The sequence below is a fragment of the Nipponia nippon genome, unplaced genomic scaffold, assembly GCF_047370975.1.
Source record: "Nipponia nippon isolate SJK-2023a ecotype South Korea unplaced genomic scaffold, ASM4737097v1 scaffold_3, whole genome shotgun sequence".
Taxonomy (NCBI): domain Eukaryota; kingdom Metazoa; phylum Chordata; class Aves; order Pelecaniformes; family Threskiornithidae; genus Nipponia; species Nipponia nippon.
Genome location: NW_028262347.1, coordinates 65,217,656 through 65,235,304, shown reverse-complemented (window position 1 = coordinate 65,235,304; position 17,649 = coordinate 65,217,656). Strand labels below are relative to the sequence as shown.

At 40.7% G+C, this 17,649-nt stretch overlaps 1 protein-coding gene across 2 annotated transcripts in view; it reads right to left on the bottom strand.

Annotated features, from left to right (window-relative positions):
- Positions 1-269: 269 nt before the first annotated feature.
- The window catches only part of PTN (pleiotrophin), a 79,587-nt gene continuing 62,207 nt past the window's right edge, over positions 270-17,649 (bottom strand). The window contains exons 5-6 of one of the 2 annotated variants that reach the window (XM_087766671.1): positions 6,861-6,932; positions 270-6,585 (exon numbers count right to left, since the gene is read on the bottom strand). In XM_087766671.1, coding sequence (XP_087622797.1) covers positions 6,880-6,932 — 53 coding nt within the window. In that variant the 3' untranslated portion in view covers positions 270-6,585; positions 6,861-6,879. Of the gene's footprint in view, positions 6,933-17,649 lie in introns of both variants that reach the window. The other variant, XM_087766670.1, reaches the window with a different exon arrangement.

The window sequence follows — 17,649 nt, the reverse complement described above, 5'->3', positions numbered from 1 at the left end:
TAAGTGTCAGGAATTTGGGGCAGACAGGCTTCAGTATGCACAAAGCAAAGAGCTGTTTTCTGCTAGAATAATTTTCTGGCAGATTTCTTTCTACAGACTAGAACTTTTTCTGAATTTACAAAGAAGTGTTTCTGTGACAAGCAACACCTATAGCTGATGGGAAATTAGTACAATAAAGAAAGACCACTAAGAATACTTATAATTAATTTGAGAAACTTCAGAAGTCCCCTACAGTTTCCACAACCAAATGAGAACACCACACTTCTGTGTATTAGTTTATTTAATTCTTTATTGCCACTAAGAGCAAGTAAATTATGTTGATACAATTGGTAAACATATACATTCGCTAGAGCCTCCCACAATCCCACAGAGCTAAGGGAAACATTAAGGGATGTTACAGGATTAATGCTTTCATTCTACAATATGGATATATGGCTTTCATACAAGTTTAAAAAAAATCAAAAACGTAACACACTGCTAGCTTACAAAATCAATATACATACTGAAAAAAAAGGAAACGCAACTGGAAAAAGAGAGTAACCCATGAGAAGATATCATAGAGCACTGGTTTAATAGATATATACAGAATTAGAAATCCATTGAACACGATATTCAGGCTTTAATTTGTTATTTTGACTCATGCCTTCTTTCTGTTTAACACTCAAACTACAAATATCAAGACGATTTCTGTTTTGTTTTTCCCATCTTTTTTTCCCATTTTCCTCACTTTTTATTGGCAGAGAAAAAGCCTTTTTCTGCCTGGGTTTCTACCTTCACACCTAACTGAAGCAGTTTGTCCACTTTGAAGCTTTGAACAAAGCCTTTCTATGTACTTGGTGTGACAGAAGAGAACATCACTCTGATACTAAGTTCTATCGGCCATTTCATTGGCATGTGTTTTGCATTTTCCTTGGACACAGCTATCCTTAAACTGATATGCTGGGGAGTGAAAAGAAACCTAGCTCTTCATCCTATATACTACTCTTGCATCCTTGTGTAAGTAACAACACAGAACAAAAAGCTCTTTCACTTCTACTTCAGCTTGAAAACATGGCAGCATTAGTTACGAGACACATTTTGAGTTATGGATGCCCTTTTTTATTGAGTTTTGCTTCCCTGTATATGGGGATATATGCAGTATGTATGCATGTATATTTAGAGATCTGCTGTGTCTGATGCTGGCATCCTCATTAGGTGGTTTCTAGCTCCAAGCTACAGCAGTACTAGCCTGCCTCTGCTTCAGGTCCCCTCAGCAACCACAACACACTCTGGATTATCAGAGCCATTTCCTTCAGCTGTAAAAATCTAGATGAACTACATAATTATAATATGGGAAGTGTAATGAATGACCTAATAAGAAAAGTTAAATAATGCCTTGTTGCCAGGTAGATTAGGGTGAGGGAATTCAAACAGTGCAATTAATTGAATGAAATTGGGTACAGGTAAGACAGCCCTGCAGAGGTTATCCATTTTCCTAACTTTACATCACAGAATTCAGGGCTAAAGCTTTTCTACAGCCTTTAACTTTGAATGACCTTCTGAAATGGGAATACTTGGGAGCCTCTGTTTTATCTCATCAGTACATTCATACATAGGACACATGCTTTCAGTTTTGTTGTGGGTTTTGTTTGTTATTGTGCTTTTTTTTAAGAAAGGAATAAGAACAGTAGGTACAGTTCTTTCAAAGGGGACTCACTCAACGCTGAGTGATTCAAAGGCCAGGAGACACTGGGCTCTCTCCATGCTCTACTTTGCTTAGGCAAGTCTTCCACTATCCCTGAAGCTCTATGTGCCATGTCTCTTCCCTTTAATTTGATGATAAAAGAGGACAGAGTGGGAAAGGATGCAGCTTCTTGCCACTGTTTATCCAGCTAAGGTGTTTTTCTGTCTGAAGGCAGACACTCTTTCATCATTGTCTCTAATTTTCTGTCAAATATGATGCATTTCTCTCCCCTAGGAGGCCTCACCCAGGCTGAGCTATGACAAAGGTTTTACCAGCAAGCCACCCTCCCAATGAATCCAGGGAATCTCTTTGCTCATTCTCATATGTCCTTGTTCATTGTCATCTTCTGATTAACAAGTTGCTACTGTTGTCTTTAAATCTTAGAAGGACACAGTGACAGGTACCTGATGGTAGGGGTTTGCTGGGGCTGTTTTGCAACAATCCAGCAAGAAATGGAGAATGCAGCCTCAAGCATGAGGAAGGATCAACAATATCCAAAAACGTTTGGCTGAGAGGTAGAGTTCCTTAACAGAATTGACAGAAAGGGATGAGTGGGGGAAGGCAGACAACAGGTATAATCTGTCCCTGCAAAGGAGATAACACAGTCAGAAGTTCACAGAAGATGCTGTCTTAGAGAGTTTAAAAAGATTGAATATGAGATACCTACCCCCATTGACATACTGCTTTCCCTTCCTATAAGAATTTAGGAGATGTGAAAGACTACTGTGTCATGTCAAAATGGTGTACCTCACCAATATTTTGCGTTAGGAAAGTGGCAGGTTTACATTGTTAATGTTGTTGCAGTTCCTAGACTGAGGGAAAGTCAGGCTGGCTTTTGTCCCACTCATTATTGATATTAGACTAAGGAAGCTCAGATAAAGGTCATCATATGTTAAGGGATTTCATTAAATAAATGGGAATGCTACACAATGTTTATCTTCAGACACTCCCTGCTAGCAGCATGGTTAGTTTCAGGGGTTTTATAGGCCTGTTTCCATAAACAGTCTCTGTAGGTATTCACCTTCCCTTAGTTCATCCTAATGCTCCATTGTTTTACTTGAATTGTCCATTGCCACGTGACAAGTGGTGAAGGATATACACCAAAGTTAAAGAAATATGTTTTCTCCTATCAACATCATAACTTGCACTCCTAAACCAGAAAAGACAGACATACTATTGTCTCCTTTTGACATTGCCTCCTGTTGGACATGTTTTTTTGAGGCTGGAGTGGGACTTTACTTCTCTGTAACATTCTACATTTGACTAGTTTTCATTAAGGCACAAATCAAGCAAAGCATAAAAACAAATGTGAGCCAGTAATCCTGCCTTCCCTACTCAAGGAGCATGCAAAAGAAGTGTGTATAAAATGCTCCTGACTTCACACCTGTCTCCTCTTGACAAAGTCTCCAATACTGTCTGTTGATATGTTTTATAATTATTATTCTTTCATTTCTTCTGATTTTTCTCCTTTGAAAACTAGTACAGTCCACAATGTCATTACGGAATTAGAAGATGAGAATCAGTAAGCTACAACTTTGTATCTACCTGCATGTACAACAAATGTTTTCCCTTCCTGGAGCCTCGCCCTATAGTTTTGCTTAATAGTCTGTTAAATATGCCAGGCTGACAAGCAACGATTCTCTTTCAATATGGGCACTTCTGTCAGGAGACACGTCAAAGTCAGAAAATGCCCCAATGCTCAAATATTGTTTTGAATCAAGATATAGACAGGCCTAATTGCTTAGAAGCATGGCTCAGGCTACTTACAGGAAGGGAAGAGAGCAAATTCCCCTAATTTAAAACTTGCTAGAATCCAGAGTCTGGATGCAGATTCATCCTTAGCATGTTCAGTAACTCACCCCTCTCTTTTCTAAGAGATTTGAGTGCTCAGAAAAAGGCTGTCATTTGGGGAATTTCTATCATCTCCCCATACCATATTACAGCTGTAGCAAATGAAGATGGAAACCACACCTCGAGAGGGCCACTTGTCAAACAATCTTCAGTCGGTTAAAGTAGCTAAGCAACACATTTATGCTATGTCATTTTCCATTGTAACAGGATAGCACCAAGAAGGTAAAACATGTATCATCTGAAGTAGCCGCCCCCACAGCATGGTCAGACAAGCTTGCCCTCCCAAAGGAGGGAGGGTAGAAGATTAGAAAGCAAATAAGGAGAAATTTCAGAATGACTCAAGTGGAAACTGAGCAAGATAGGATGGGAAGAGGTTTTGTTCAGATACTTGCCGCTTGCTTTCTTGATATCATCACCAGTGAAGCAACTGCTCCTGTTAGGTACCAGGTACTTCCTTTCAGAGCTGACCTGACTGACCTATTCTATTCAGTCTTCCTCTGTGTTCTGCCATGAATTACTTCTATCATCTCCTTCATAGCCAGAATTTCCACAGAGTGTTTTCTGCTGGTTTCTTGGACATTTTCTTCATTATTTACAAACTATGACAGATACAACTCCAATTATTGTCAACAATAAGATACCACTATAGATCCAAACATATGAGGCTGGTAGTACAGAGGAAGTGTTCTCCTATTTCACACCCTTTGCTACCGGGACTGCTGCCTTCCTTCTGGTCCTAACATCGTATTTTTTTGTTTGTTTCTCTGTTTTCTGTAAACTCTCTCCATGGAGGCCCTACACCACCATAGGAACTTGACTGGCCTCCTTCAAAAAGCATTCAAAAATGATTAGGAATGTTCCTTTAACAAGCCAGATGGGCAATTAATCATAAGGGCCATAAGGTGTCAGAGGAAACACAGGGGAATTTATTTTTCTTCTTACTCACAGAGGTGGAAATCAGAAGTCACATCTAAGGTTTACTAAAGGATACTCAAACTGTTGGTCTCAACATCATTCCCAACTCCTGCCAGCTCCCTATGAGACATGGACTAGATTAACCAGTGTAAGACAATGGTGCAACAGTGTTTGCACTCAAAGCTGAACCACTTTAAGTGAACTGATGCAGCATTTAGACAGACAAACCTTTGGTGAGTGAAAAAGCTTCTTTCTCCCTTTGCTTTCAATCAGACCTACCAATCCATTAGTTTAAGTCTGAGGCACAAGCACAGGTAGACCTGATTAGACCATGAACAAACCAAATAGCACCCAGAACCACCCAAATATGAGCCTTTATGATTTTGGATTTGGTCATTGCACATCCACCACATGTTGGGGGCATTTTAAACTATACCACTGGCTCAGGTATGTCTAACAGCATAGTCAAAATAACAAGGACATCGACACAGACTGCAAAACACAGCCAAGGAGTCTGGGAAATAACTGTGTGGCTAGTCTATCTTGAGCTATGTGCAGCCTTGGCTAGCTGGCTTCAAAAGGGTTTGGGAACGTCTACAGAAGGACTTGCCTCACTGTGAGTTCAGATCAGCCATACCCTCCATGTGAGAAAAAGAGAGCAAGCTCTGCAATTGTTATAAATTTTTTTACATAAAAAAGGGGAGTGATGTTAGTCTGGAAAAAGACACTCTGCTCGTCTACCAGCTAACCCCAAGAGAGCAATGTGATTTACTCAGATGAACACACCCTGCTACAGCTTCGCTGAAGTCAGTGGGTACCCACAGCAGTACAAGGGAGACTATTGCTCTTGACTAGCAGGCAAGCCTGAAGCCTACACAAATGGCAAAGCTTGTTTCTTGCTGTTGAATTTTAAGATTTAGAATTTAAAAGCAATGATTTTGAAATTAATTTGGGCACTGAAATCCCTTATGTTTCCTCTAAAAAGTCTGGTCTGCTCGTTGGTTAGTTTGTTAAACAACCCTTTACCTGGCGACAGACCAGCCCTTTGTCAGATCTTTTTTCTACTTTGTGACTTTTCTCAGGACTCATTATCATTTAAAATAGGTACAATTGAAAAAATTGAAAACCAGCTGGTTATTTTTCTTTTTTTTTCCCTGTAGACCATTAAAAAAAAATAAAAATCACAGAACTATTTTTATTTTGACTAAGCTTTTCCAAGGTCTTTTTGCTTATATAAAAATGGAAGAAAGCAAAAGGTACTGGTTTTGTATTTCCCTTCTGCTTTACTAACAGAGAAACAAAAATTAATTTCATTCCTATTGGTTTCAAGTCCCACAAATTGTCCCTTTTTTGGTCAAAAATATGAACTATCCCAGGCAGTTTCCAAACAGATTTTTTCTGTTTACTTCCCACCAGACATGCTATTTTTCAACCAGCTATAATTAAAATCAACAGGAAGATTCCCACTGATACAAAAGGGAGTTGGGTCAGGCAGAATCGCAACAATTTCAACTAGATTTTTGTGAAAAGGATATTCTCCCTTCTGGCAAAATACACAAATAAAAGAAAGCATTTTTCAGCTTTTGTTGTTAAAACAGAGGACACTACCATCCACCAGCACCGATATGCTAAAAAAATGGAAAGTTTTGCTATCAATCCACTTGAAAAAATCATTGCTAGAAAATCGTGAAAAATTAGCACTCTTCTATGTCCAACTGTTGAAAGATTTCAGAATTTTTACTGCTGACATCCCAAATATGGCCAAGGATACGAGTACTACTGGTTTTTACCTGGAAATGGTGGCATTTTGGAATGAACATTCACCACACATCCAAAAAAATTCTATCCCTGTAAATACTCTACAAAATGCCCCCATCCTTTCCTTAAACAAATAATTTCAATACAGTTGTCCAGATATAGTAAGAACTTAAGAAACAAGTCTGGGTTTTTTCGGATATAAGGTCCCAATCTTAAATATAATTGCATCCAGCCAGACTCCTATGTTCACACAGGGCACCACTGGCTTCAGCACAGCTCCACACAGGTTCAGGTTCTGCTCGCATGGAGTAATTACCAGATTGAGACCTATGGCAAGACTTGAGAAAAAAAATATCTTTAAAACCTCTACATTGATCAATATACAATAGACATAATTTTCTAAATGAGTTTGGAGTCCTTTATTACAGGCCTCTAAAAATTGTTGTTAGGGTTATACATTAAAAATACTAAAGTAATAAAAAAAGGATTTTTTTTTTCTGTGTTTGTTTGTTTCTTTCTATGGTACCATTAAGCTATAAATAATTTTAGGATAAAATGCCTAGGTATAAATGAAACTGTTAACTGATCATGTTTGCTGATGTCCCTTTCTCACATTGCCCAAGTTGGCTCCATTAATCCAGCATCTTCTCTTGTTTCTTGCCTTCCTTTTTCTTCTTCTTGGATTCTGTCAAGATAACAATAACAATAACAATAAAAATCAGCATCTAGCAGTCACTGCAATAAATTTCATCCAATACCCCTGAAAGTTCCCCTTGTTTTCTGTACACACGTAAGAACTAACTTTGTTTCCTTATTCTGAACAAGGAAAGGGAAAACAGAAGGAAAAGAAGAAAAAAAAGGAGCAGTCGAGGCACTAGAGAAGATGGAAAGGGAGCTGCATGTCCAGTTCAGAACCCTTACTATCTGAGCGGCTGACCCTGTTTGGCATGCAAAGCATTGTCTCAGGAACTTGCTTTGAAAATAAGAAAACAGCAGGCAGCTCCTGGAGAAACCGGGTCATGGCTCAGTGGAGAGCTGGAAGAAAGCTTTGCACACACTACCCACACACATACCCCTCCCTTGCTTCCTTTCTATTTCATTGTTAGTCTTTGGCTTTCTCTGAATATGAGAGCAACTCCAAAGCGTGGTGAGAAAGCTCACTTGTTTCTTTACCTCCTCCATTGCCAACCTTTCCCCCTTTGTCTGGGACAAACACCTACGTACACTTGAGAGGCAGCTGAAGCTTGGCCTGGAGTCATTAGAGCATGGTCTGTCCAGCCAGCTAGTACTGATAGGACAGAGAAGGGGCTAGGGAGCATCTACTGCTCTGATTAATTTGCGATAAATAAGGGAACGATCTGGAGGTACAAGTGAGAGTTTATGTATTATACTACCATCTGCAGTAACTTTCATTGTGCTATGGGGTAGTATGGTCTTCTACAGATAGCGGAAATTCACAGAGCGGCCTAAAAAATGAATATGAATTAAGGGGATTAGGTACTCTTGTATCACATGTCACCTTGTAATGGGGCAAATAACAGCTCTCACTGGGAACATGAATCAATCCTTGTGGATAACACCACAAAACACAGCACAAAAGGCACTACAGAGAGACAGAAACTGAGTTTCTGTGAAGCATCTTTTCTGGAACCAAAACAGCAAGCAAATAGGCTCGTGTTTGCCTTAACCCAGATATCACTTTCCTTCTTTAAATCCTGCCTTTGTTTCTTCCTTCTCAAAACATATGCCCCCCCCCAAAAAAAAACAACCAAAAACACCACAATGAAACAAAAACCTAAAACCAAACAAACCAACAAAAACCATCTCAGGTTAAGTAACAAATATCACAGTGAACAAGAAGACAAGCACTTGGCCCTTAAGGGGGTACTCTTCTTTGGGAATATGATTCTTCTCTCTCTGACCAGTTTGAGTAACATAGACAGTCAAGCAACCACCAGCTCTGGTAAAACCAGCTTACTTGCATTAAAGCCAAGGGAGCCTCACTGACATCTTTCAGCTATGGACAGGGCCAGGGTACCTCCAGCAGAAGGCAGACTTTGGTTATCACATTTCTCTGATGGTTGTTTTTCCTGTTTGTCAGTGTTTCAAAACAATGTTTTTTTCCTCATCTTCAACAAGACAAAAATAATTTCCAATAATCCTTTAGTCAAATCAAAATCAAATACCTATTTCATGTTTAGTCACATAATCTGCTCTAAAATCTCTTTCCCTTAAAAACTTTGCTTAACATTTAAAGGGCTAATTTAATAATAAGTAATTTTAGTCTGAAAATGTGAACACGATTTATTATTTTACTTTTATTTCCCCACCTTTGTATGTATGTGTTTGTGTGTGCACGCATGTGTGTATGCATGTCTGTAGTCCAGAGCCATTCTCAGAATCTGGCACTATTTTACAAACTGTCATTCCAAAACGTCATTTTTCATTAAGTTAATAGCAAATTTGCTTTCAGCTAAAAGCTTTTTCCCCCCCCTACAAATTTGCTGTCTCCCCTCCTATCCTCTTTTACCCACGTCCCCGTCTTCCTTTAATTTTCCTTTTGTATCACTGACCCTCCTGGATTCTGTACTGATTGCACTTTCTCTCTCGCACTCTCTCTTCCCCCCACTACTCCGCTTTCTCTGAAAGAAACACAGCATTTTGTCAATCAGACCAGCACTGGAATCTTTAAAATCTATTTCGACCCAGCACAAGCAGAAAGGCACTCTGCAGACTTCAACTAAATTTACTGAAAGCAAAGGAGACGTATGAATGTGGGCAGACCACCAACAGGACTCTACTGAAGAGTACATGCAGTTCATGGTAGGGCTGAAGTCACCACCAGGAAAAGGTTTATGGTCTGGAGTTGTGTGATTGCATCAGGTCCCCATCCTCACTTGACTTGAGGTGCCAGACAACCCACTGTTTATTCATTTGCACTTGGTCCCTGTAGGTCTATATCTTGTCTTGTTAGCAAAAGCTCAGTCCTCCCTGTTGTCTACCTTGTGATAATCTGCATATCACCCAAACTGCCAAACCTGTCTACCTACACAGACAAGTGATTCTGCTTCATGCCTCAGCAGAGTAAAATTCTCATGCGTGGGATGTAATTCCTCTCCCATTAAAGGTACTCACACCGAATCTTTCGGACAGGTAAGCTGTATTGATGCAAAGCACATTTGCTCCATGAAATGACATGCACCCCCAGAGTTGCAGCAATATAAAAAAAGAAAAAAAGAAAACTGCTCAAATATTTCCCAGTCCTTAGGCTCTTTTAAAAATCCTGCCACAGACACCAATACCCAGGTACTGACCCATGAAAATGTTGCTGTTCATACTCTCATGCACAAGTGTGTTCACAGCTATACTCCACCTGTTTTGACTATGGTCAGGCTACAGACTATGGTATGTATATCCATGGCTAACAAAGTATAAAGTTGCTTTAAGATGTACTTGGTTCACGTTTTTTTATTGCTCAGACCTACTCTTTGCATCTCTGTCATTCAGGCTTTCATTGTGCTCATCTCTGTTCACCCTACACTACTCTCTCAACTTTCATGACATGCTGTCTAGTCAGCCCACACAGCCACACTGGGATCCATGTCACCCTGATCACTTGGTCTGCCAATGCTTCCAGGGTAGCTAGGCTTGACTGAAAGGATCACCATGCCAGCAGTGCCAGTGATGACACCATGCTCAAAAGCCCTGACCAGTTGAGAGTACAATGCCAGTTACCTGAAAGCTCAGCAGTCCCATTCCCCAGCACCAGCTGTAGGCATCTACCAGTTAAGTGAGGGAAAGATCCCCTAGATACACTGTCTCCGATAATCCCATTCAGATTGCTATTCCATACAGGAAAATTATCGAAATTCAATTCAGCTTAGCACAGATTGGATGCAAGACCTTCGGTTCAGCCATTTCCTACCAGGCCTCTTAATGTGGTCCCAGCCTGCCATCAGAAATTATAGTAACCCATCAAGCTGTGCCCACTGAAACAGTCTTTACGATGGGGAAGCCACTATGCTGCTCTCCACATCTCACTGGCCCTGCAAAGCAGCTTGATCTTGGCAACGCTCAGCGTTGAGCCAGAAGGAAGTAAGAAAAGCAACACGGTGAACGGGGACTACCCTGAGCAGAATGCTGCCATCTGCAAGCACTTGGGGTCAACAGCAGCCTCCTTCACCTCACCTGCCTGATTAATGCAGGTATTTGCAAAGACAGAGCTGCGGGTCTGTGCATCAGCTGTGTGTTGGCTACAGGGAATGTGTTTGCTGCAGACAAGTGCTGCCAATAATATCAAGAGCCACTACGATGAGATGACCGGACCAGATGAAATCCAGGTTCACACCAGCCCACGCAGAATCTTAATCTGAATCTATTGACTGCACCATTTGCTTTAAAGCTAAGTAGTCCAGTCCTTTCAGTGCTGAGCCAGATACCAGTCGGAGGTATCTTTATGAGCTACCTATAGTGGAGTTCAGGATCCAGAGAAGAAGGAGCGAAGCAAAAAGCAGGATGAGAACCCTGGATTTCAGGAGAGCAGGCTTTGGCCAGTTCAGGGACCTGCTCAGGCAGGCTAAGTGCCTAATTGCGACAGAATTATCCGACAGGCCACATCTAGCTTGTGGGCTGCAAACTGGAACATCTCAATACAAAACTTTATGAAAGGTATGTAAATACATTTGATACTTACAGTTAAATACATTAATTCTAATACATCATGTGCCTTATCAAAGGTATTTATCCTACCAATACCAGGGTCAGCACTGAGGTGGGATTGGGTGCTATCTCTCACTGTCTCTCAACACTTGAGGTGAGCAGGCTGGGCAGCAGAGGGAACAGGCAAGGGTAGCTGTGTGCCTACTGCTCCAAGTGCACCGCGTCTTAGTGCCCCAGCCAAACTGCCCTTCCACCTCCGGCATGGCTCAGCACACAGCCACACTGAGAAAAGCAGCAGCAGCAGCTATGCTTTCTCCACTCTGGACCGGGCTTCCTTCACCTCATGGAAATACTTAGCTTTATCATCCCTGTGCAACCTTGCAGCAAAACAAAAGTACCGGAAGAGTGAGCTACCTATGCTCCCGAATATTAATGAGGATGACAAATCAGTCCTCAATTTTTGTGTCTGTTTTACAACATCCACTTTCCTCCTTCCCTCTTATCCCACAGTGAGAGGCTGCCTAGTAGCGTTCTTGCTCAGACGGAGGCCAGAATCCTGGACCAGGGCACACGCAAAGAGCAAATTCAGAATACCTGGCAGTCCCTGCAGGGTGCAGCAACCAAGCACTACACAGCCATCCCACGTCCCCCTGGAACCCAGAGCACTTCCAGCGAGATAAAACACACCCACGTAGCATTGTACAAACAGTCAAGCAACAGCAAACTGTGTCGATGCACACACACTGGATTATCTAATCATTCGTCACCTCAATAATCCTATGAATAGTTGTATGCCTAAGAATTATTCACAGGATTAAAAGCTGTATGATCATGGATTCGCAGTGGACCCACTTCTGTGGGTCCATGATGACTGGTAACAAAAATTCCAGTGAGGATCTTACCGAGTAAACAAATTAATTTGATATGCAGAACTTTCTCTGTGCAATTTGGAATGGCAGCAGCCCTCTTTAAATAGTCATCTTTATTCTGGAGCCTCATTCTTACTATACAAGCAGGAAAGGAAAGTAATTATGTCAAACAGGAGCCACGTACCATTTGAAGCCACTCTTAATGTATAAGGCACAAAAGGGTGAAAATTACATTTTAATGGAAGCTAAGCTTTGTAAGCCAAGATTTGCAGGTATTTATTTTCATTTGTTGAGAAGAAGGTAACAATTCACTCATGGCACTGCTGAACTCCTGAATATAAAAGTCAAGCAGTGTCCCCAAAAGCAATACAAATCATTTAAAATAGCAAAAGCTATGCTGATGGAAGGTTAGAGCAAAGAGTTTCAACACCAGGTGTTCAGGACACAGTTTTCTCAGGAACTAGCACTCAGTTCCACTGAGTACAGAGGAAGGCAAGTTTTCTAAAGGGCTCTCAGCCTCTCATTGGGGCAAATTTTCCAAAGCACCTGGTTGCTATGTGCTGCAAGGCAACGGTGCCATTGGGTGCAGGGCACTTCTGAACTTTGGGGATGAAATGCCAACCCATGTGGAAGGGAGCAGTTTTGACTTTGATGAAGCCAAGGATTTTATTCCTTGCTGGAAAAAATCTCACCCTAAAGGCCTTCACCCTGCTCCAAGGAACAGAAACTGTACTATCTTGTGATTTCTATGATTGTAGAAAGAAATCCCTTGATTTCTGGAATACCCTTTAAGTACGGTATTTTCTTCTGCTTCTAGAGAAAGAGAACCTCTCATGGCCATCTAATTCCTTTTCCTCATGTTTCCCTGCCTTATATAAAGCATTTATGCATTCCCAATGAGTTTAAGAATGAAAAACTATATTATGATAGCAATTTTGTTCCAAAATGAATTCTTCTGAAAAGCCTCTTTGAGCAACACACAGTTGTACTGGATGGAAAAGAAGCAATACTCCACTAGCCGAACAGCAGTAGAAGGCAACTCTCCAATGAATCAATGACCTTGATGTGACTTTTACTTCATTAATATATTACAATTGATTATATCCCCTATACTTTAGCTCTGTGTTGTTTAATGACACTCTCTAGTTGTCTGTAAGAGTTTCTCAGTTTCTCCACTCTTCCAGTCACTCCTCTCCAGCATGTTTTGTTCTGCTTCTCACTTTGCTAAATTTCTATTTCGGATAGACACGGATTTGCTCCCAGTTGAACACAAGATGTACCCAAAGGGGTACCCTAAAGGGTGGAGCTGCGCCATATAAGCCAGGAAGGCACTCAGCAATGCATGTTATGAATGGGGAACAGGTAGATTTATGACTGTAACAAACACTAACATATCTGATAAAGAAATAAACCAAAAAGCCACTCATGGAAAATTTCACTCATTTTCTTTCTCATTGGAATTGCAAGAAGACATAAATGCAGGGAAAAATTAATCCAATTTCTTCTAAAACCATCCACAAAGCTCTGAAATGATCTTAGACATCATAAGCCATTGCTTGAACCTGACATTTGGACGCAAGACCTAAAAAAAAATTCACTTATAACATCCTTCTATAAGACACATTACAGATTACAGGAAGCTTTTTTTTTTTTTAAGAGGTAATTTGTTGAAGCCAAAGATTTTAATCAGAAAGGTTTAATTTTGATGATTTCCTTCATTTAAAAATTTAGGAGAAAAAGTTTCAAAATCGCCTACACAGGGACACACTCATTTTCTGATTTTGCTGGATGGCCTAATTGCCCAAAGACAAAGATGAGGAAAGTTTCATCTCATTTTCTTTAAGCCTGGGTCACATGTATCTTAGACATTAGAGCCTTAAGAGTATGTGGAAGATTGCAATGGATAAACTTTTCAAGTGAAGTTTGTTTTGCAACTGGAGACTGCTGAAGGGGTCTAGCTAACTGGAAAGTGATTTCCAGAAGTAGCTCACTTTGCTCTTCTATTAAACAATGCTCTTGTATTAAACAATGCTGCTGCTTCTCATCTGCCTCTGATACATTTGTAATGCTGCTTCTGAAGGGTATGGACTTTCTTACTGTTCTTTGTCATGTTCTATGCTCAGCACAAGAGGGACCCAGTCCCAGCTGGCTCTTCAGCCCTCTGTCTATGCTGTACACAAGATCCCTCTTAATGCCAGCGAGACAGGTGCAGGCACAGACTGATAGATTCAGAGTTTACTCTCTGCATTCATATGTCTGCAGAAGACTGCTGAAAACAAAAAGCATTAAAAATCCACTTGGAGTTTGGCATTTACCTGTATCACAGAGAAGCAAAAAGATCACACACTGAAGCAGTTTATATGTCAAATTGAGATCAGTAAATAGCTATTTAGCAGAAAGTTATTTGCTATTTACTGTGAATAGAGACTCCATTTTATTTAGTTAATTTTTGAAAGCCAGGCACACACATTTCTCAGTTGTACCTTCTGCATCTGCCCTAGACAGGATCTACGCTCAGGGGAAAGGACACAGGCTTTGCTTTGATCCATGCTCCACACTCTGAAAAGTTGCCTGCAAAACTTTCGCAGTAAGCACAGATAGAAGAAAAGATAGAGACATGGTGCTTGGAAAATAAGATGGAGGGATAAAGAAGGAGGAGGGAAAGCTTGAAAGGAAAGGCAGTGAAGAAGTAGAAAAGTAAAGGAAAGGACAGAAAGGAAGGAACAGAGCTTTCTCTCTGTTTCATTGCTGGGAACAGTAACGAGTGTAAACATTTGCTGATGGCGTATCTTTTATCACAGCAAGTCCCACAGCTTCAGGCATTTTCACGGCTCAAAGGCACTCACTAATGCCAAGGAGGCTGCACTCCTCTTGCAAGCCAGGAAAGTGAGACAATGAGCATGTAACAGAATTGGCACACACAGGGCTATTTAAAAACTTTCACCCACAGAGGTCTGTATTAAACCCTAAAAGAAACTCCTGCAGGCACAAGAGGGTTAAACAAGAACATTTGTCACATCCAGTTTTTCATCTTTTGGGGCAGCACAGAAAAAAAAAATATCTGAAATACAAACTAGGGGGTGAGAAAATATGGAGGTCTAGGTTTCCCATGAAAATTCCCAACCTTTTCTTTTCAAAAACACCTGTAAAAGATGCAGAACAACTAAAAATTGAAAAATACTTCTTTTAAAAAAAAATATTTCTCTTTCTCCCTCTCCTACGAGCATTTCCTGCTCCCTGGAATCAGGGCTGTGTCAATCAGATTGATATTATGTTATGATCTGACGATGCATTCAAATTATTTATCCAAAGAGCATAATTTTTCAAAGGTACAAAAGCAGTCTCAAGGCAGACTACAGTGCAAAGCCTCCAAGAAACATAAGAAAATAGAAGCAGAAAAAACACAATTAAAAGACATCCAAAATTTTTTAGTTATGGGCTGCACCGACAGCTTACTAGCAGCTGTAGGCTTGTCCATACTGTAACCATCATTGTGTTTATTTTTCTTATATGGCTTACTCTTGTTCCCACTTAAATTGAGAAAAATCTTATTTCCTCATGTTATGGCAGCAGGAGCCAAATCACAGAGATGTGTCTCAGAGCCTAAAATTTCCAGGGAGTTTTACTTCATCTTGAAGTAACAGGCCTTGTCCTCAGACTACCAAGGGGCACAGGGAAACACAACCAAGCATTTAGTACCCAGCCTCACCCCTCTGGACCACTGTTTCTTCTCTTGGTTTTCACATTTCTCAGCTCCATAAGGCATAAATTATTCATGGCAAAACTGCCTCTCACAATGTTTATGCAGTGCTTAGTACAATGGCACCCTTTTTCAGCTGGGGCCTCTGGGCACTCATGCAATACAAATAATCATTATGATAACAACAATAATAACAGCCAGCTATGCTGTTCCCACTGGGCATCCACTGCCAGTGTCTGCCCCGCAGAGCTCAGATCACTGTATTTCACTGCAGGCTCCTGGTCAGTGCCAGAGGCCATTTTTCAATAAACCTGCCTCATCCTTTAGAGCAAGAGAAAAACCTCCCAATTTTGCCTTTCAGGTTTTTGTTTAACTATCACAGCTGTTTCCTAATATGACAGAATCCCTCATTTTTATATCTAATTAGTTTGAGCAGATCCTATTATTCTGCCTCCTGTAATACTAATTATTACGCTAGCTGCATGCCTGCACGACTAATGAGTTACATTAAAGATGGGGAATTCTGAAACCTACAGAGGGAGATACAGCACGAGTGTGATGCCAAAACAGGAGACACCAGCATCTTTCAAACAGAAGAAAACCACAGTCCTAACAAGTCATTTCTTCTCCCCCTGTGTCCCCTCCAGTTACTCTTTAGAAGCAGACATTTTGTGGCTGCACAAAGGCAAAGTTGAGGGAGGGCACCCTAGAAAAAGCAGATTGCCCAACATGCAAAATGGACTGGGCCACAGGTCGTCATTCTCATCAGTGCAGCACCCAGTTTGTCTGAGCAATGAAGAGCTGCTTATCAGGGGAGCAATTCACTCAGACATCACTGTCAGCTCCTTGCAACAGCCAGCAGCCAAGTCACCCTGCCAAAGTGCAGTCAGTCTGCCCTGGCAGTGCACTGTGAGTAAGATGTCCTCTCTGCAGGTAGAAATCAAGGCTGCCACTGTAGTGCCCAAAACCCACATGTTGTTTTCTGCTCCTGGCACCAAAGTAAGGATGGGGATATAGCTGCTCATTAACAGAAGTCCAGCTCTGTGTTTTGACACCAAGCTCCCTAAGAAGACACAAGGTACATCAGTGTAAAACACTGTCTTAAGTCCACTGAGATTACTAATGTCAAAACCAAACACCCTAGTTAAAGACTGTAGCTCAGACACTCACCTTGAAGTAAATCGTCACATTCTGATAATTGTAATTGCAGACTAGGAAAAAAGGGAGCAGCAACTACTAGTCAGAGCATGGAGCTAAGAGTCAACAGCTCCTAGCTGAGTGCCTGGACCTGCCACTGATGTTGTGTAAACCTGGAAAATCATTTAGCCTTTCTGACTTGCAATTATTATTTTTCTTTAAATTGTACTTCCTCAGCTCCAAGGAGTGAGAGGAAGATTAGCTAATTGGTACCTGTAAAGATTGCTAGATAAAAGAAACAATGTAGTGCAGATTATATTGCATTAAACTCTTAAGTAAAGCTCTTCAAACAATATGAAATTATTAAAAAGACAGAGAGTGTAGGCTTTCCTCCACTGCAGTAGCATGCACACCATGCCAAACACAGGGAACTGCACCAACACCTTGCTAGACTCTTAAATGCTACACCTGATCTGCGTTACAGGAAAGAGATTACAGCCATTAACAACTCAGGTGTGTCTTGCCTTCACCTGAGAAACCTTTCCAAACACTGAGTGTTGGAGGATGTGATCTTTGGATGCCACCCCCATTATTAAAGACAACAGTGGTGTAAGCAGTGTTAATGTCTGACAACCTTAGTTGAAATTATTTTCTTATGGGCAAGGACTGAGCTGAGCCAGGATAAAGTAACTCATAGATCAGATATACTGTAAATTGATAAAAAGTTGGGAAGGGAGATTTATTTATTAAAAAGAACTAAATACAGCTGGGTGAAAAAGTTATCAGAGAAAAAAGGAACATAATTCAAAAACTGAAGGGTACATTGCAGAAAGAGCAGGCAGACTGCTTATTCTATTTAATTTTATCTTAATCAGGAGAATAAATAGCTAAAAGTACAAGAGATATGGGGAGAGAGAGAGGAAGAATGAGAGTGATGGAAAGAGTGAAAAAAGAAATAAAGCCTATCAGGCAACCCAGTTCAATAAAAATAAATTCCTCCTCTCTCAGCGGTTAAAGCAAAATGTTTCCTGAATCCT